Source organism: Squalius cephalus, assembly GCF_949319135.1.
Source record: "Squalius cephalus genome assembly, chromosome: 4".
NCBI lineage: Eukaryota > Metazoa > Chordata > Actinopteri > Cypriniformes > Leuciscidae > Squalius > Squalius cephalus.
The window spans coordinates 49,268,280-49,288,718 of record NC_137125.1 but is presented as its reverse complement, the minus strand read 5'-3'; the positions used below and the strand labels follow the sequence as shown (position 1 = coordinate 49,288,718).

The following is a 20,439-nucleotide window of genomic DNA, read 5'->3' as shown; positions in this document are numbered from 1 at the left end:
CTTTTTTTTATTTTATCTTTTGCTATTTTTGTATGCAGTATATATTCCTCATAATAACAATGAGCCAAACCATGCCGCACTATTTATAAGGGCATCTGCGCATGCGCAATGAGTGCGCTGCTCCGCTCCAAAGGCATAGAGAGCGAGAATACACCTTACAGACAACACGGCAGGGAATGGATGGATGGGTGTATTAATAACTTCTGCAATTCATTTAATATGACAGCATGCGCGGGATATGGGACGTGGAGTGAGGGAGCGTGGTGTTAAAGGTGACATTCCCATGGCCAGAACCAGCGCGGACGGGCTGCTCTGCCAGAACAACAGCAAACTGGACTCTTTCCTCAAGAGAAACACCAACCGGGATGTGTACGAGCGGATCCGGTTCTACGAGCCGTGTGTGGTGGTCTCGGGGTCGGTGAAGAAGGTTTTCATGCATGTGATCTTGACCGATGAGCGCGTGTATCTGAGCGAGTATCCTCCGCGCGCGCTGCGAGAGGCGCTCAGCTTCAGACACGTCACGAGCATCGAGCTGGTGAGAGCAAGATATACTGGATATATAGACGTATTAATGTTGTTATTTCAAATATTGATATTGCATATAGATTTATTAATGCATTTACTCAAACAACACAAGAGCATAATAGAGTATAACAGTGTAGTGCATTAACAGTACAATAGAATACAGTATATTAACTATAAAAGAAAGCAATATAGACACTATATAACCACCTTGCTTCGTGTATTTGCACAATTAGAGAAAAGTTGCGTAGGTAAATATTCAAAGGATATTCTGCACAAATTCAAAAAATCTTCATTGCAAAATTCATTATCATAATTTAACTTGGTTACTCTTCAGAACAGGGTTCACACAGTTCTGACAAGCCTGGAAATATCAGGTACATTTCAACAGTGTGATTACCAGTCCTGGAGAACTCATTAAAATGAATAAAATCTTAAAAGGTCATGGATGGAAATATACATTTGTGTAGTTATGCAACATTTCTAGCACCAAGCTAGAAATTACACTTTGTGGGAGCGATCTCCTTATCCAGTCATTACAAATGACTGGAAAATATTGGAAAATCATGGAAATGAATCAGCCTAGAAATGTGGGAACCCTGTTTGAAACATTTTACATGGAAGTGGGCTTATTTTTTGTATATTTATTCAACTTAAATTACATCACTTTGCCATTAATATAACTTAATAACTTATTTATTGATCAGTTTTAAATCATACATCATTCACCGTTGAGTCAATGTGTTCTAAATGACAGATAAAGCACGACTGTCTACCAAGCAGCGATGACAAGACAACGCTAATAATAGTGAGGACGTTTACTTATCCTGTCATGTTAAACTGCTTAAAGAAGGTTTGTTTGGTAAGGTAATGCACTTACACAGCTCAAAGCATTAGTCATGGAACGTTTCAGCACTGGGAGACTGTAAAAGACAGACGGATGAAGCTTGGAAATGTCACAATGGCAGAATTAACATGGAAAGGCAATTGACCTCTTAGGAATAACAGAATTATCCCCAGTTTGCTGCTGGCTGGGAATGCAATAAATGCACAGATTTGTATAAAAATATACATATTAATGATTGCTAATTGATTATTGATGATTAGTCGTAGGCTAATTAAAAAAATCATTCATTCCCACTTCAAGCGGCTTACACACTAAGGGCCTGTGCACAGCAAGGACGATGACTATAACGATAATGATAAAGATATAGCCTAGTTTTAAAATCTAAACATATAAGAATCACAGAGTTCACAACACAACTATAACGATAACGGCACATGAACTATATGGTTGGAATCACTTTCAGATTTTTTTCAGCTGATGAGTGATAAAAACAATGACAGCCAATCAGAATCCACCTGATTTTAAAGAGCTGGAGCATTTAAAGCGGCAGACGACAAAATTGCTTAATAAACAGAACAATATCGCTAATATAGTTATCGTTCTTGGTGTGAATGGACCTTAATGTAATTAATCTGTGTTAGCGCAATGTCAACACACATCTCTATCTTTCCTCACAGATCAACGATTTGCCTGATTTCCTCAGTGGAGAGGAGCGTGAGCGTTCACTGCATATTCGTGTTGTTCATACTGCAAAGAATACTGGGAAAAAGAGCAAAAGACCCAAAGGATCCAGCAAGAATAAGCCAGAATGCCCACCATCTCCATCGCAAGGACGCAACTCGAGTGCCCGGCATTCCCTGGAGGGTAAAAACAATTGAATTAAATAAAAAATTAATAATTAATCAGGAATTCATTAACTGTTCGCAAACATGAGTGCATAGTTATTATTAGAAGCCCAGGATTCAGCCCATTTTCTCCTTGACAGTTTAATAAACCTGTAATCGCATTAGTCAGGTCCCTGACCTGCGCAGGTATGTGTGTTAATCCATGAGCTCTTTCACCTGTCCTGATGAAGCAGCCGTACTGACACACGTGTAACCCACATTGACTTGTGTATGCGTCAGCTGTGAGTTTTGTGTCCATCTTGTGTCCAGGCATTGAGATTTACTCTGCCTGGACATAGGCAGTAGCTTAACCAGTTCAGGATAAACAGCTGAATGAGGTTATCTGAGAGAAACAGCACTGTGGACAAGGACACTCAGCAGTTTACATCATTTGAGTTAATCTGTGAATGAAGAGGAGTCACTCATTGTGAAATTTGTTCTATTATTTTAACAGGTCAATACATTTTTTTTAATGATTATTGGTTTACTGGGTTTTCTTATTTGTAAAAAAAGCAACAAAATTAAGCATACCGTACATATTCTAAACCTCACAGACAAAGTCACACTTCAAGCAGATTCGTCTTTAAAACTGTCAAATAAAAAGTCTATTTTAAGTTAAACACATTTTTATGAAAAAAACACTTTTTTTTGAGTGATGACATTTGACTTTCAGTTTGTTTCACTTTGTTGCCAAATAATTTTGTCAGATAAATACCTTAAAGTGCCGATTATTACCAAATATTACCTTTCATGCAGTGTGTAATATAGTTGTTTGCCAATGTAAAATCTCTGCAAAGTTTAAAGATCAAAGTGCATGTCAAAGTCTCCTAAAAGAAAAAAAATGATTCTGAACTGCCTGAAATGAGTCATCAGTAATTCCAGTCTTACTTCCTGTTACATACCTGAACAAATTTGCATAATTCCAGTCTATGGTCTTCATTGGTTGCCCGTGAACGGTGTCTAGTTTGACCGGCTCTTAAACACTCTAGTTGTAGCTGAGACTGAAAGAGTTTGGTTTGTGTTTTTGACATGTCGAGAAAATGCTTTTTTGTGTCCTGCCAAAGCAAGTCCACTTTGCATGCACTTCAAATGGATGAGGACTTGCGCTCAAATTGATATGGTAAAACCGATGCCATTGTTACTGTTGGCATCATTGTGTATCAAGCTGAAATTCAGATATGGTAATAAGCGTTTTGTTTCCGACACAAGTTGTAAGCGGCCGACCAATCACAACAGACTGGTTCATCTGACCGAATCATTTTCATACGCTATTAGAAATGAGGAGATGCTGCAATGTATGAGAAAATGAAAGTGTTTTTGTTTTTTTTTACCTTGCATGCATGTAAACGTATTGTAGGAGACTCCAAAACAAAATTAGGAACCTTTAAAATAGCATAATAGGGTATTTATACCAAGTTTAGCATTTTGTTCTTCCCTCAATTTACAATATTTACAAAATATAAAATATTTTTTTCATGTTTTGATGGCTTAATCAAACTTGTACGGTCATTAAAAACAATTATCCCCTCAGGATAACACTTGCCCACATGGAAAGAACCTATATGAGGATATATGCGCATATATGAAACCTATATACAGCATATATGCACATATATGATAATATATATGCTGCATATATGCGTATATATGCCACATATAGGCAAAATTGAGGTGCATATATGTGCATATACAGGCCATATAGGTCTCCTGTATTGCTTCTTTATATCCACATATAAGCCCTATATGTACATACAAGATATGTCTCCTATATAGCTCATGGCAGGATCTGGTCATTTTGTAGCTCATATCTCACTTTGGCAACTGTCATACATGATGCCTAGCTCAGATAGGCACATCTATCAATTCGAAGCTCACAGAGCTGAGAAGATCAAAAATATATATTTTTTTTCTGTTCAGTTTTTTGTCTTATTTTTGTTCTTGTACTATTTGATTGTTCTTAAGTAAATACATAATGTAAATTTCTACATTTTGGGCTTTTATGGATTTTAATAATTTTACTAATATATAGGTAAACATATAGGTTAACATATAGGTGCATATATAGGTGAACATACAGGTGCATATATACGTGCATATATGCACACATATATACGTGCATATATGTACCTATATAGGTACATGTATGCACAAATATATATGTACACATATATGTACATATATGTGCATATATGTACATATAATATAGGAAAACGGCCAATTTTATATATGTCACATATATTAAAAACCTATATCAAAACCTATATTAAAACATATATGTTTATATAGGTTATTTCCATGTGGGTGGCCACTACTGCATTTTAAAGTAATTGCTGTATGAATTGCAGTTAGGAAAAAAATCTATAGATCCATACAAAAAAAATTAATGTGACGTTGTTTGTTGTTTTAAAATTATGCACCGTAATGAATCTTTTTAAGTAGATAATTTCATTAAGAATTCAGTTTGTCATCTCAGATAAACTTCAACTCGCTAAATGTCAAAATGAAACCAAATAAGTGTTTTCCTGTGATCCTGCAGGAATGAGTCATGTTCTCCTGTCGACACGATCGGCTCCGTCTGAGTCCTCCAGCTGGAGAATCTCTCCCACATCAATGAGGTAAAGTCCTCTTAGTGTTAACGGCCTCACTTTCAACCAACACAACTGCTGTGTATTTGTGAGCGTCACAATGACCCATTCAAAGTGCTTTATCTCCACCACACAGCTTTTTACTGGCTCCGACTCTACAATGCACAGGACGAACAGACTCCGTTTTGAAGAGGAATTTGCTTAGCAACTCGAGCCACAGCGATCTTATTAAACAAACCGGTGTGATAATAAATGTGGAGATATTCACATTTTATATCTCAGGGGGCGTACAAGAACCGTCTGTGTTGTGCTTTGTTGCTTAGAACCTAGATTGATTAAGTTTTTGTCTGTGCTAAACTATCAATGACGCTGTATAAGCAATACATAGTATACTGATTTAAAGCTTCATAGGGTCATAAAGCTGAATGGTTTAATGTAAGGAAAAATGTCTTGGAGTTTTATCCAGTGACATGCAACAAAAAGCATTAACTGGAGCAATTTAATGGATCAAAAAGCAGAAAATTAATGAATAATAAGCTGATGCTTTATGCCCATTATGCTTTTTTTGCATACTTCCTGCTTGAACCTACCTAGGTTTGTCACACATTTGCATAATGCCAGTCTATGGTCTTGATTGGCTGCTGGCAAACAACGTCTAGTTTGACCGGCTCTCAAACGGTAGTTGTAGCTGAGGCCCGGAAGAGTTTGGTTTGTGTTATTGACATGTCGAGAAGATGCTGTTTTCTGTTTTGTTCAAGAAAATCCACTTTACTGCACTTCCAAAGAATGAGGAATCAGGCGCAAATTGATACGGTAAAAGCGAAAACCGCCATCGTTACTGTTCTTATTAACTGTGAATAAGGTGTTGAGCTGAAATTCAGATATGGTAATGCCCGTTTCATTTCCGACACGTGCTGTAAGTGGTAGACCAATTACAAATGACTGGGCCATCTGACCAATCACAGCAGAGTAGACCAATCACAACAGACTGGGCCGTCTGACCAATCAGAGCAGAGTAGACCAATCACAACAGACTGGGCCGTCTGACCAATCACAGCAGAGTAGACCAATCACAACAGACTGGGCCGTCTGACCAATCACAGCAGAGTAGACCAATCACAACAGACTGGGCCGTCTGACCAATCAGAGCAGAGTAGACCAATCACAACAGACTGGGCCATCTGACCAATCACAGCAGAGTAGACCAATCACAACAGACTGGGCCGTCTGACCAATCACAGCAGAGTAGACCAATCACAACAGACTGGGCCGTCTGACCAATCACAGCAGAGTAGACCAATCACAACAGACTGGGGCACGTTCAAGTTCAAAACGGTGCGCAACGGTTTCCGGGTTGAACATCATGTTTCCTGGAAACGGCGTGCACCGGTGTTTGAGATACGTTTTCTCTTGTTTGGTGGGTGTGTCAGAACTGCAGTCCAATCAGCAGCAACATGTATATAAAGCACGCGGTATTAAAGTGAACTTGCACAATGGGTTCAAGGAAAGTAATTTACAAATGTGTTCGATGCAGCAACTGAGGATATTAGAAGACATGTTTGTCGTAAGTTTTATTGTAAAAATATAGGATATCAACATAATGATGTAGTTGTTTATATTTTTAGCTTCATTGCAAGTGTATGACATTTGGTATAGAAATAAACAATGGTAATTAAGCGATTTTCCTAAAAATGAGAAAGAAAATACAGGGTATTAAAACAGTATGAACTACAAATAAAGTCAGTATGTGAGGCTAAATAGATGTGTTTTAGTCTGAATTAGGTAAGATGTGTGCTTCCATTTCAGTTTCAGCAATCCCTTCACTCGATTGGGATGTTCTCTTTTGTTCTGGGCGGCAAGTGCAGTAACTGTAACATCGGGCATATTTTGTAGTATTAAACACATATTTATACCGACTTCATCAGGCTCAGAAAATTCTTCACAAAGAACACAAAGAATGGCCTTCTCAGCTGCCATAGTTGCAACTCTTGCGTCATCAGAACAGTGTGTTCAACGCATCACCGTTTCTGTTTAAAAAAACGTTGTGCAACGGTTTGTCGGGGCTGAACGCAGCCCAGATTGGGCCGTCTGACCAATCAGAGCAGAGTAGACCAAACACAACAGATTGGGCCGTCTGACCAATCAGAGCAGAGTAGGCTTTAGGAGAGGTTTAGAAAGGCCGAATCCTTTATTGAATCATTTCAGACACTGTGAGAAAAGAGCTAATGCTGCAATGTATATTATGAGAAAATGTAAGTGTTTTTGACCTTTGATGCATGTAAACTAATGGTAGGAGACTCCAAAACAAAATTAGGAACCTTTAAAATAGCATAACAGGGGAACTTCAAGACGTACTATGAAAACATACTGTAACTTCTGGAACTATTTTTCCGTAGCTTTAAAGGTAACTTTTCTGTTGCAATTTGCAGAGCATGTTGTTCCCTGTTGCAACGTGAGCCTCTGAAGAGGAAATGGGGCAAGAAGAGAGGTTGCATTACATATGCATGTTTAATGAACGCAGAAAAAGGAAATTAGAAACCAATAGCAGCCTATTAGGCTCTGTGTTTGCTGTTTCATGAAGTGAAAATGTTTGAATATATTCAAAAGTGTTATTTTAGTAGTATTTATATAGTATTATAGTTTTAATTAATACTTTGAATTAGCTTTTTTTTTTTGTAATTTTGTTATGGTCTTTTGTCATTTTCTTATTTTGGGGATTTTTCTACTGTATATCAGTTTTAGTTTTCAGTTAGTATTTTTAGTGCTCAAAGTTATTTCAGTTAGTTGCAAAGGCAATGTTTTTTCAATTTCTGTTTAGTTTAAGTTTTTCATTAAATATATTATTTTATTTCAGCCTTCTCAAATAACAAAAATGCTTTTTAATAGGTTTAGTTTTAGTTGACGATAACAACACTGATGTTCACAACGAAAGCTCCTACAATTTGAAAACCAGTTTAATGTGGTTTCCAAAACTGACATCAGTTGCAGTGATGATGTGTATTCATGTGTTTTACCCTGTTGACGTCCATGACTTTACAGCATTGAGCAGGAGACGCAGAGGGGGAGGCCACTGGCGTCATTCACACTGTTGCCATGAGGAGGCAATAAATATCCAATTAAAAGACCTTGTTTGTCTCAGCAAAACATGTCAGCTTAACGTTCTTAACGACGTTCTGACAAAGACTGGGAGTAGCCAGCCCTCGCTGCTACTGTGCTTGTGTTCATCAAACCTCTCTGAGACTGTTCTGAGAACAGTGTGAATGTGTGATTTCTCTCAGTTGCACTGTAATGTGACTCTCAGAGTTGAATCCCACCCAAGGGAGACCATTAGCTCACGTTCAGCACAAATTTGTGAGCGCTTGCCATTGTCTGAAGAGACACACGCGTAACCACATGGGAAGTGCTATAAATGTTTTTTAAAGCCAGCTTTTCCACAGTTTAAGCATCATTTGAAGGGTTTATTGAATCGGTGGTATTGCGGCTGTACAGAGATGGTCTGTGAGCGTTTTTCAGACATCGGCATGTGAACGAAAAGTAGGTCAGTGCACCTAAAAAAAGTTTGTGGGCATTTTCCACTTAGGAAATTGTGAGAATGTTGAGGCGTATGGAAATATTTTCTTTTTATCCTGCATCCTATTAGAGGAAATTGAAATGGGAGGATGATGATGGGGCGTGAAGGACCTTGTCTGGCATCCAAACCTTGAAGTTCTCCAATACTGTGCCACTGAACATGTCACTCGCCAGCGCCTCCTCATGGATATGGTCTGTCAGTGCAGCTAGTTTGCTTTTATACTTTATCAAAGGCCCTAATAAATTATACAGTTCAGAGGACCTCTTTGAAGAGATCTGTTTTGATTATAAAAAGATCCATCTTATATCAGCTTTTTTGTTATTAGACAAATCTGTGTGACAAATGCAAGATGATTAAAAAAATGTCTAGTTCAAATTTTGAACGTTAGGCCATGAACATGTTTGAACATGTTACGCCATCTTAATCTTAACTAAATGTATTTAAAATATTATTTTAAAACTTTAAACATCATAAAATTTTATTGGTTTTACCATCCGACATCTGACAACCTGAAATGCCTTCCCATCAGTGTTATGTTAGCATCACAGAGATACAATTTAGTTTTTATTAATAGTTTTGAATTAGTTTTTATATTTTCTCTTTTCATTTTAGTTCATTTTTTTTGTGAATTTTTTGTCACTTTTATTAGTTTATATATATATACTTATCAATATATTTATATACAGTCATGGTCAAAATTGATGGCACCCCTGATAAATATGATAAAAAATGGCTGTAAAAAATAAATCTGCATTGTTTATCCTTTTGATCTTTCCTTCAAAAAATTCGCAAAAATCTAACCTTTCATTGAAGTAAAAGAATTGAAATTGGGGGGTAAATCACATTATGAAATAAATGTTTTTCTCCAAAACACGCTGGCCATAATTGTTGGCACCCCTAGAATTTTTTATGAGAAAAATATCTCTGAAGTATATTCCCATTAATATTTACCTTTTTAAGCACACCAGGGTGACTAGGAACATGAAACTGTCCAGCTATGACTTCTTGTTTCACAGGAGTTTAAATATGAGGAAACACAAAGGCCAAATTCCCTTAATCATCCATCACAATGAGTAAAACCAAAGAATATAGTTCTGATGTGCAGCAAAAGATTGTTGAGCGTCACAAAATAGAAAGTGGCTGTAAGACAATAGCTAAAGAATTGAAAATCCCCATTTTGACCATCAGGACAATAATTAAGAAGTTATAACCAACTAAAGATGTTATGAATCTGCCAGGATAAGGACGTGTGTCTATATTGTATTAATGGACGGTGAGGAGGAAAGTTTGAGTGGCCAAAGACTCTTCAAGGATCACAGATGGAGAATTGCAGAGATTAGTTGAGTCTTGGGGGTCAGAAAGCCTAAAAAAAATTATCAAACAACCCCTACATCCCCACATGTTGTTTGGGAGGGTTTCAAGAAAAATCCTCCTCACTCCTCCAAAAGTAAACTCTAGCATATTCATATATCTTCAAAAGGGACCGGATTCTGTGGTCAGATGAAACAAAAAAAGGGCTTTTTGGCAGCAAACCCAGCTGATGTGTTTGGTGCAAACAGGGATGAAGAGTACCCCATGCCTACGGTTAAATATACTGCTGGATCTTATATGTTGTGGGCCTATTTATTTGCTGGAGGTCCTGGACATCTTGTTCAGATAGATGGTATTATGGATTCTAGCAAATACCAACAGATAAAAAATCAAAACCTGATGGCCTCTGCTAGAAATCTTATAATGGGCCGTGGTTGGATCTTCCATCAGGACAACGGTCCAAAACAAACATCAAAATCAACACAAAAATGGGCAACTGAGCACAAAATGAAGCTTCTGCCATGACTGTCCCAGTCCCCTAAACTGAACCATATAGAAAATGAGTGGGGTGAACTGAAGAGAAGAAGCACCAACATGAACTTGTGAATCTGAAGGATCTGGAGAGATTCTGTATGGAGGAATGGTCTCTGATCTCTTGTCAGGTGTTCTCCAAACTCATCAGGCATTATAGGAGAAGACTCAGAGCTGTTATCTTGGCAAAAGGAGGTTGCAGAAAGTATTTAATAACAGGGTGCCAACAATTATGGCCAGCGTGTTTTGGGGAAAAACATTTATTTTATAATGTGATTTACCCCCACTTTCAGTTCTTTTACTTCAATGAAAGGTTAGATTTTTGTGAATTTTTTGAAGGAAAGATCAAAAGGATAAACAATGCAGATTAATTTTTTACAGCCATTTTTTATCATATTTATCAGGGGTGCCATCAATTTTGACCATGACTGTATGTACAGTATATAAATATATATATGTATACATTTTTATTTCAGTTTTAGTTTTGAGTTATTTTAGTACATGTACAAGTTAAACTAAATGAAAATGAGAAACGTTTCCTAGCGACTATCTGAAATAAATAGGTTTAAGCTTTTTTTTATACATGTTATTTTATTTCAGTTAATGTTTATTTTATTTAAAGTAAAAATGTGTTTTATTTGATGTTTATAGTTCTAGTTTTACTTTTAGCCAACTATAACCTACTATAAGGTTTTTTAAAATATGAATATTATTTATTTAATACTAATTATTATTTATAATATTATTAATATAATATTCATATTTTAAAATAAAACTGCTTCCCAGCTTTTTCATCTAAAAAAACAATAATAGTAATAATTTTCACATCTTAATCATCTTAAAAAAATGTACTAGCCGTAACAAAAAAAAGATCTCTGTTTGTTACAGTGATGGTGCGCTGGAGGAAGAAGAGGGCAGCGTCGTTCCGAAAAGACGTTCAGCTTCCTGTCCAAACCCAAATGTAATGGGTCTGAGTGTGTTTAATACCTCTCCCAGTGCAGCTCCTCTCCCCAGCATCACTAATGACCAGCGAAGGACCTCTGCTCAAGACCCTGTAGCATTCCGTCACAGAGGTTCAGTCCTGACAAGAGTGATGAGGAGAACAATAACAGAGAAGCAGAAGGAGGAGGAGGAAGATGAGATAGAGGAAGAGTTGCACCTTTATGCTGTATCTCCATCGTCCCGAATATTCCCTCACCTACAGAGCTCCTGGAGCAGCTATATCATAGTAAGTGTGTGTGTGTGTGTTAGTCCATTTCTATGTCATAGCTTCTGGGTTTTTGTGTTTAATGGTCAACATGCAAGTCAATCTTGTACCATGGCCATTTTCCACAGAATATAATCACATCTGTTGGGCATTGTAAGTAATGCACTTAAAATAATTTTTAATGTTGATGTTTTCTTGTTTTTTGTAGAGATCAACTTTTATGCTGGACCCAGTTTACAGGCGGAGATGTGGCATATCCTCCTCTTCTCCTCAGAAGCAGAAATATCACAAGATCAGGTATATCTGCTATATATCTGCTATATGCTGTATCTATCTGACTGAATCGTACATATTTGTGACCCTGGACCACAAAACCAGTCACATGGGTAAATTTTTTGAAATTGAGATGTATACATCATCTGAAAGCTGAATGAATAAGCTTTCCATTGATGTAGTTCAATGTTTGTTTGTTAGGATTGGACAATATTTGTCCGAGATACAACTATTTGAAAATCTGGAATGTGAGGGTGCAAAAAAATTGAAATATTGAGAAAATCGCCTTTAAAGTTGTCCATTTATGTTCGCGATTGTGCTGCATTCACTCACAAAAATACATATTTTATATATTTATGGTAGGAAATTTACAAAATATCTTCATGGAACATGATCTTTACTTAATATCCTTATGATTTTTGGCTTAAAAGAAAAAGTGATAATTTTGACCCATACAATGTATTGTTGGCTAATGCCACAAATACACCCGTGCGACTTGTGACTGGTTTTGTGCTCCAGGGTCACATTTATGCATGCAGGCAGTGTAAAATGCACAGGCTAAGAAAGCGTCTGCTAATGTGTTTCCAGCTGGGAGCGGACGTGCCACTTGTTCGGTCAGTTGAGTGGAGAGCTGTTACAGGAGAGCATCAGTCTGGAGAGTCAGTATTTACTCCTGCAGGAGCTGCACACGGCCACATACCGCAACCCCACCATCAAGAAACTCTTCTGGAGGGTAAATTTCTGTTCTGTGCATTAGTGTTTACATGCACTAAGGAACGGTTCATCCAAAAATGAAAATTCCTCTCTTATTTGCTTCTCAGTCACCTGACCTTTATCCTTTCCTGGTGAAAACTCTGTCTGAAAGCTCTCAGGGCAACCATGGAGGAGTTCACACAGCTGACAGACTTCTGTAAGCCTCGTAATAAGAAAACTAGACATAAAACTGGTCATGTGACACATGCACATGCCAGTCAGTCTCATAACAAGCTAAACTATCCATGTTTATAATTTAAACAACTTTGTAATGACCTCAGGTTGGCATTTTGTAACTTACAGTACACCCTAGAACCAAGCACGTTTTCATGATCGGTGCTGTAGGTTTTACTGTAACGCATGAAGTCGCAACTGCTTTTGAGGACATTAAGATAAAGATGACGTGTCAATGTTCTGCAGGCTTTGCACTTTAGTGGTTCAGATATTAAGCCTGATGTTCAGGGAGACAGAGATTGAACCGACAAGACTCAGCATGCTGATGGCCAAACAGTAAGTGATTCTACCTTGGCAATAATATCAGTCTGCTCTGCTCATTAAATCTTATTTAAATGAGACTTGGCTGTTGTTTGATGCAGAGGGGCTCTTACAGCGGACATGCTGCTAGCTCTAGTGTGTGATCCGGATCTTCAGCTGCCAGACGCTACCAAGGACTCCAAATCTTCAATTACTAAGGTATAAAAGACAGTCCACAATGGAAAAAAATTTATATTTTCTCATTATTTACTCATCCTGGCTACCCAGTGTGAGGAACAGACAAAAAAAATGTTTTGATTATATAAATGAATAATAATCAATTAATTTATGATAAGTAAATTTAATTTATGATAATGAAATGTCTTTGTGTGTCGCAGATGCAGCATCTGCAGGCGGACTATCTGGACGCGGCATCTGCATTGCTGTTTGAGGTTGTTGTTCTCTGTCAGGAGGTGAGTAGCATATCAAAACTGGAGGGGATACTTGTTTTTAATTACCCTACTAGTTTGATTAAACCATCAAAATATGAGGAGAATATATATATATATATATATATATATATTAAATATGAGGGAAGAACAGGTATTTATCTGACAAAATTATTTGACAAAAAAGGCCAAACTACAGGTTTTATTTTAATATGCAAAAACAAAAAAATGCATAGAAAAACAAAACGCTCAAAGCATACATTGACTACAACATAATCAGTTATTAATATTTTGTTGGTTCGCTCTTGTTCGTGTCCATACATTTTCTTTTTCTTTCTTTTTTTCTCCATAAATTCTTTGTGTGACAGCCTGGCCAAAAATTATGTCATCACAAGTAAGGGTTAATGCCCGACGAGGTGTCCATTGTCAGGTATTAATGGACGATGGCGAGGTGTGAACCGGTTGCCTCCGCCGAAGTCCATTAATACCTGAAAATGGATACCTCGAAGGGCATTAACCCGCTTATACCATGGTCACTTGCCAAATAACACATTTTTAAAACATTAGTTTATATTTTAATTAGTTTTACAATCGAAATCTAAAGTTTTTACAAACAATAACTTGGTTTCCCTGGTTACGCCTGACGGTTTATTTACTAGGTGTCCTCTATAACTTTTTAATGGACACCCTGCAGCAAATCAGAATCGAGTATTCACCCAGACCATGGTATAATTTAAAACAAATGACTCCAAGCACAACTGTTGCACAACAATATTATAATTTTTAGTAATATTTGAATAAGGGTGAGAATGTCATTTTTCCTAGACTCGATATCACTCTGCTTTATTTGTCTCAATTGTGTTTCAAAGGCTAGTCGCACACCTTCACTGGGACATTTCCTTACCATTGGCTGGGTGTTTCAATTGCTTAAACCTCATCCATTTTTAGTAAGTATATAACCATTTCATTTTCATGCACATTTGCATAAATCCTCATGATTAGCATGCCTATATCAGAACGAATGTTTGAACGTACCTCCCTCTAGAGCTTCATAATGTGATCGTCCTGTTTGGTTTTCTCTATCGCAGCTCCCGTTTGTTGGATATCAGGCCCAGCAGGTGGTTCTGGTTCTCTCAGGCCCGCAGTTTCCGGTCAGCCCGTCTCAGGCGGTTCTTCTGTACCAGCGATTCCATGTTCTGTTAGCCTGTCTGCAGCACAGCACCTGCTTGAGCAAATACATCAGGACAGGATTCAAGGAGGAGTTCAGGTTCTTCATGAGCTTCGTCAAGTCCAATTTTTTTCAAGGCTAAGACAGGGCTGTCATATTTTAAAAATCCTCTTTTTTTATAGGTACTACGTGAAGATGTCAGGGCTGGAGGACAAACTGCCCCATCACTACCCCATCAGTCAGCCCGCCCAGAGCCTTCTTTCCCAGCTCCTCAGTCTGGTTCTCCAGAAACCCTGAGCTCTGCTGCCAGTGTGCGTCTGTCTCTATCTTTCTGTCCCTCTCAGATTGAATTTCTTATTTCTGCATTGTAAAAACAATGGAAGTTTTTTTCCGCCACAGAATAAAAAAATAAATAAGGTCATTGCAATGTTTTATCTCATAATTCTGAGTTTATTTCTCACAATTCTGACTTTATATCTCGTAATTCTGAGTTGATATCTCGCAATTCTGTTTATTTCTCGCAATTCTGACTTTATATCTTGCAATTCTGACTTTATATCTTGCAATTCTGAGTTGATATCTCGCAATTCTGTTTATTTCTCGCAATTCTGACTTTTTTCTCACAATTCAGAGTTTATATCTCACAATTCGAGTTTATATCTCAGAATTTTGACTTTTTTCTCGCAATTCCGAGTTTTTATCTCATAATTGTCATTTTATATTTTGCAATTCCGAGTTTATATCTCGCAATTCTGGCTTTATTTCTCACAATTCAGAGTTTATATCTCGCAATTCTGGCTTTATTTCTCGTATTCTGAGTTTATGACTCGCAATTCTGAATTTTTTTTTCTCAGAATTGTAAAATATAAACTTGCAATTAAGAGAAAAAAATCAGAATTGTGAGATAAAAAGTTGCAATTACCTTTTTTATTTTTTTATTTCATGGCGGAAACAAGCTTCCATAAAAACAGATGCACAGGTGTTCTGATATGCGAATATGCCTTTGAATGAATATGCTGCACTTTAAGATTGAATTCAAGTCGTGTATTGTGTCTTACTGTGTGTTGAACAGAGACTGCAGGATTCCACTCTGTTTAGCATATCGCCTTTGTCTACACTCAGGATTATAATCACTGTAATATGTGTAAAATATCAAAGATTTAATGGGAAGTCAACACATAGTACATGAACATCACAGATCATTTAATATATGGAACTATTTATTATATATAAATATAAAAAGATGGATGTCTAATGGCACTTTTTAATGAACAAATTCAGGTTTGGCAGACCACTATAATATACGAGACTGTTCACAGTATTATCACCTAAATGTGAATCTTCTTCATACATTTACTGTAAGTAAAGCCTCTGGTATGAATGCACTTGTTTATTTATTTTGTTGTTGTTTGGATGCACTCTCTATAAGACTGTACTAATCTTCAGGAACTCTATGTACCCCAAGGCCTCAAATTAAAAATAACAAATATTTTAAATAAACATTTGTTTCTCTGTCTCATTTTTATAAACCCAAATTGTTGAATGAAGATGTGTGTTTCTGCAACTATGAGCACTTTTAGCCTTGCAGACTTAAACAGTAAATAAATAAATAAACTGAAACAGTGTATATAAATGCATTACATGAATGTCATTTTTAAATTAAACATCATTAACATTTTTAAATGGATTCTTTTATTTTATTTTTTGGAAAATAAATGGCTGAGTAATTTCATTGCTAGCATTGTATGTATGATAAATACAATTAAACATTTTTTTTCTTCTTCAGATAAACAATTAATAAAATGTTTGCAAAAATTGACAATTTCAGTTAGACAGCAATGACACAATTATAATATTAAGTGATATTTACCGTTTTGTGTATTTCACGACTTTCTCTCTTATACAAAAGCCCCTAAAATTTATGAAAAATAAAACGTTTTGCCATAATAGAGAAATATATATATATAAATATATTTTTTATGTATTTATTTTGTTATGCACCTGATATTACTGTTCTAATGCAAATATACATTGTTGTTGCCAATTTGATGGTCCAAACTGTTCAGTTAAAACAATTAAAATAAAACAACAACTATGCAATAACTTTTGAGGAAAATAATTATTTGGGACAAATTTGTTCCTGGGGTGTTTAAATTAATTAATTTTAATAAAACAAATCGCAGTTGAAGGAACATAAAAATATAATAAATAAGAGATGAATATGATGAGAGGACAGAACGGGAACGGGCGGTTTTCGGTTATTGTACTGGGGAATGTTTTCCAAGACGCACCGGAAACAGCGTGGGGTTATTGAAGCATTATCAAGATCTTTTGAACTTGTAAGTCGAAGTTTATCTTTACACTTGTCTTTCATATAAATAGCGAAGACGATATAGATTATACATAGTAGGTATAAAGCGTACAATCACCATTACATGTGTCTTCTAATCGTGACTAGTTGGTGTAAGTGAATGGCGGGAGATTAACATGTGTTTCTTGATTGGATTTGCTGAAAGTAGAATACAGAACAAATCTTAAATAATTAAACTATACAATTAATAATGAAAAAAAAAATATTATTGCGGATATTGTAAAGAATGTTTTACCTTGAACTACATCATGACCTTGCTATTTTTATAGCTGGAATGCGAATAAGGCAAATTATCTATTTTCAACATTACTTTTACGTAGTTTATTTCACGTGCACTATTCCTTTATTACTCTGATAACGCCATTTTTCTTTCACAGGGTGTATGACCTATCAGCAAACATCATAGCACCATCCACCAAGTAGAGAAGATGTTGAGAAATGCCTCTGCACAGGTAATGAAGCAAGATGTAGATGGGTTCATGTTTGCTAATGAGGATTACTATAGGCTGATTATTTTTACTCTTTCCTGACAGATACTTAAACAGTTTGTCCGACACAGGACCACAGATACAAGTCTGATCTTGGAGAGATGTGAGTATCTGTCAATCATTGTATACAGTCTACTACAGTAGGGGGTTTCAAATTGGGGGCTGCAAAGGTGGACAAATGGGTTCAGAAAAAAATAGTGCATAAATAAAAAAAGATTTAACTAACTATAATAAATATAACTGATATATATATATATATATATATATATATACTATGTCTGGATATTGACACAAATTTCACTATTCTCTCTCTCTCTCTATATATATATATATATTATCATATCATAATATATATACATACATACATGCATACATACATACATGCATGCATGCACACACAGTAGTCAACATTTGAAGTGTATCAACCTTTCATCAAATTTATACATGAATTTTGAACAATACAATACACGTTCTTGTCTTTGGACAACTTTTATAAACTCTTTTGATCCACTTCAAAAGAACTTACATTACTATAATATTGAAGATTAAAATTAACTGATTTGTATATAAACACTCCAGTTACACACAAATATAAACATTTTGTTTTTTGGCTGTCAATTTTGTGTTTTGGCAACAATTGTGGCTGTCATAAAATTGACAGATTTATTCAAACACAAGTAAATAATAAGCAAAAAACAGTAAAATATATAATCAATATGTAATATAGTGCATAGTATATTTAGCAAAAAGCTCCTCTCTAGAGTTAATTTTTCTAGCTGACTAGTGAGTTTATGGTCATTGAATGGCTTTTCTGAGGTAAATTTAACATTACATTGTTCTCAAGCTGTTTTATTGACGTCTTTCCCGCGTTTGAAACACTGAGCGATTACATGAGACATGACTCGGATTTCGGTATTTTGGTTCTCTTTGCTGAAAGTCAATGTCTTTCGTCTTTGCTTTGTCTTTTACCAGCTATTAACAAAGTGCAGCTTCTTGGGCGGGTGGGGCAAGACCCCGTCATGAGACAGGTGGAGGGCAGAAACCCCGTCACCATCTTCTCCATGGCAACCAACGAGATGTGGCGGTCCGGGGAGGGAGAACCCACAAATACAGGTGACAGATGAATCTGTGTACTCGTTTTTATTTCTGTTGATTCTTTCTTTATTTTAATTTTAGTCTATGGAGCGGACCAGATTTACATTTACTGCAGTTTGTATTCTGTATATAACTGTATGAGACAAATGAAAATGTTTAATCTATTAGAAGATATAATAGTTTTTTTGTTGTTAGATGAAGAGATAATGTTTTAATGTTGATAACAAATTAACTCTAGTTTTCAGATATGCTTTATGTGAGAAAATTGTCTTCATAGTGCAAATATGTGGTCTGTTTAAACAAAATGTAGATGTTTTCCTCACTCACCAGTCAATGATTATAAAGTCAGCATGAAACAGAAGTTGGCAATGTCTTTTCTTCCCTGTTGTGATGTATATAAGAGAGAAACTGCTTCTGGAACAAGAACAAATGTAGGGCGGGGCTTGAGTTTGTTTATAGGGAATGATTGGATGGATGTGATTTGCTATTGGCTGATGTCATGTGACTGACAGGTGGCCCCGCCCTCACGCCGCTAAACATGTCATCAGAGAAAAGATGTCGCAGGAAGTTATTTTGACTAAAGATTACAAGGGAATATGATTTTTTTTTTAATAATAATGATGTGCACTGATAAATCATTTATAATAAATACTAAAAGATTCCATAAAAAAATGAGAATTGTCCATTTTGATTTCATGGTGACTTTAATAAACTAATAAGAAAGGTTATTGTTCTAATTAAATTTTTTTTCTTTTTTGCAGGAGATGTCACCCAGAAAACAACATGGCACAGAGTTTCAGTATTCAAACCAGGCCTGAGAGATGTGGCGTATCAGTATGTAAAGAAAGGGTGTGTTTCCTATTTGTTTTTGAGGCATTTATGAATATAAACATACTGTTATTATACCTGTGGTCAAACTTATTTTCAGGTCTCGGATTCTTGTGGAAGGAAAGCTCGATTATGGAGAGTACATGGATAAAAACAACGTCAGGCGACAGGCAACAACTATTATCGCAGGTCAGACTTTGGTGCTTTACCACAGTCTCTTTTTTTGTGTTTTGCTTTAATGATTCAAAAATTAACCAAGCATCATTCGTCTGTTGTTTTTCCACAGATAATATTGTGTTTTTAAGTGAGAATCTGCGAGAACAGTAGTGAAGACGCCTTCCCAGACTTTAGGAACCAAAAGAAGATATTTTGTATAGCTTTATTCTGCTCTTACATCAACTTTGAGTATATTTGTGCCTGCCCTTAACAGTCATACATAGGCAAATGAAGTAATGTTGTTGTTATGATTGTCATGCTGTCTTATTCCCGACAGAGGGCGCTAGCAGGATGCACTTTGACATGTAAACACACAAACACACGTTCCAGTCACATGAACTGGATTTGACTCTTTGTAAAATAAATAAAATTGCTTAATTTTCCTTTTTGACTTCTGAAACATACCATATGCTAAAAAGCGTAATATCTGAAATTATGTTTAACAAAATCACTTCCAATTTGTTACACTGTACTGTCGTGCTAATGTTCATGAATAAATGTAGTACTAGTTTGTCAAGGATTTGTTGTGAATACTCTCGTCCTACACGTACAGCACATGTAAAATACCTTCTGGTTTCAGAAACTTTTAAAAAGTTAACTCTATGAAACCGAGAGAACATTAGTTTCATTTCTTCCTTTTGTTTTTCAGTCATATATATTTGTTTGGGCTAATTTTACCCATTGACTTAATGTAGTCATTTAGTTCTATTTTTTCTTTGCCTCTAGGATATTGAGATTTTTTTTTTTTTTAGTGCGCTTTAAAATAAGAGTAAGTTCACATTTCAAAATATTTACCCGCAGTACGAATCCATTGACGGCAATAGGAGTTGAGGCGGTGTGCACACAGTTTGGTACTCTTGGCTTTA

General features: G+C 36.1%; 2 protein-coding genes across 4 annotated transcripts; both read left to right on the top strand.

The window, feature by feature from the left end:
- The first annotated feature begins 138 nt into the window (after window positions 1-138).
- Window positions 139-16,068, top strand: cUnh12orf56 (chromosome Un C12orf56 homolog). Of its 2 annotated transcripts, XM_079868089.1 has the most exons (13): window positions 139-535; window positions 2,047-2,233; window positions 4,790-4,868; window positions 11,140-11,479; window positions 11,667-11,755; window positions 12,320-12,464; window positions 12,553-12,641; window positions 12,905-12,994; window positions 13,081-13,177; window positions 13,357-13,431; window positions 14,277-14,354; window positions 14,496-14,674; window positions 14,758-16,068. In XM_079868089.1, exons 1-13 carry the CDS (start codon window positions 239-241, stop codon window positions 14,870-14,872), a joined length of 1,860 nt encoding a protein of 619 aa, XP_079724215.1. In that variant the 5' UTR covers window positions 139-238; the 3' UTR covers window positions 14,873-16,068. The 2 variants fall into 2 exon arrangements, with proteins under 2 accessions (XP_079724215.1, XP_079724216.1); XM_079868090.1 differs by lacking the exon at window positions 14,277-14,354.
- Window positions 16,069-16,835: 767 nt separating this feature from the next.
- Window positions 16,836-20,090, top strand: ssbp1 (single-stranded DNA binding protein 1). 2 transcript variants are annotated; one of them, XM_079868092.1, is made up of 7 exons: window positions 16,836-16,914; window positions 17,324-17,398; window positions 17,480-17,537; window positions 18,407-18,547; window positions 19,291-19,378; window positions 19,458-19,546; window positions 19,644-20,090. In XM_079868092.1, the coding sequence occupies exons 2-7, from the start codon at window positions 17,375-17,377 to the stop codon at window positions 19,682-19,684; spliced, it is 441 nt and encodes a 146-aa protein (XP_079724218.1). In that variant the 5' UTR covers window positions 16,836-16,914; window positions 17,324-17,374; the 3' UTR covers window positions 19,685-20,090. The 2 variants fall into 2 exon arrangements, with proteins under 2 accessions (XP_079724218.1, XP_079724219.1); XM_079868093.1 differs by having other exon boundaries at window positions 16,909-17,038.
- The last annotated feature ends 349 nt before the right edge of the window (window positions 20,091-20,439 follow it).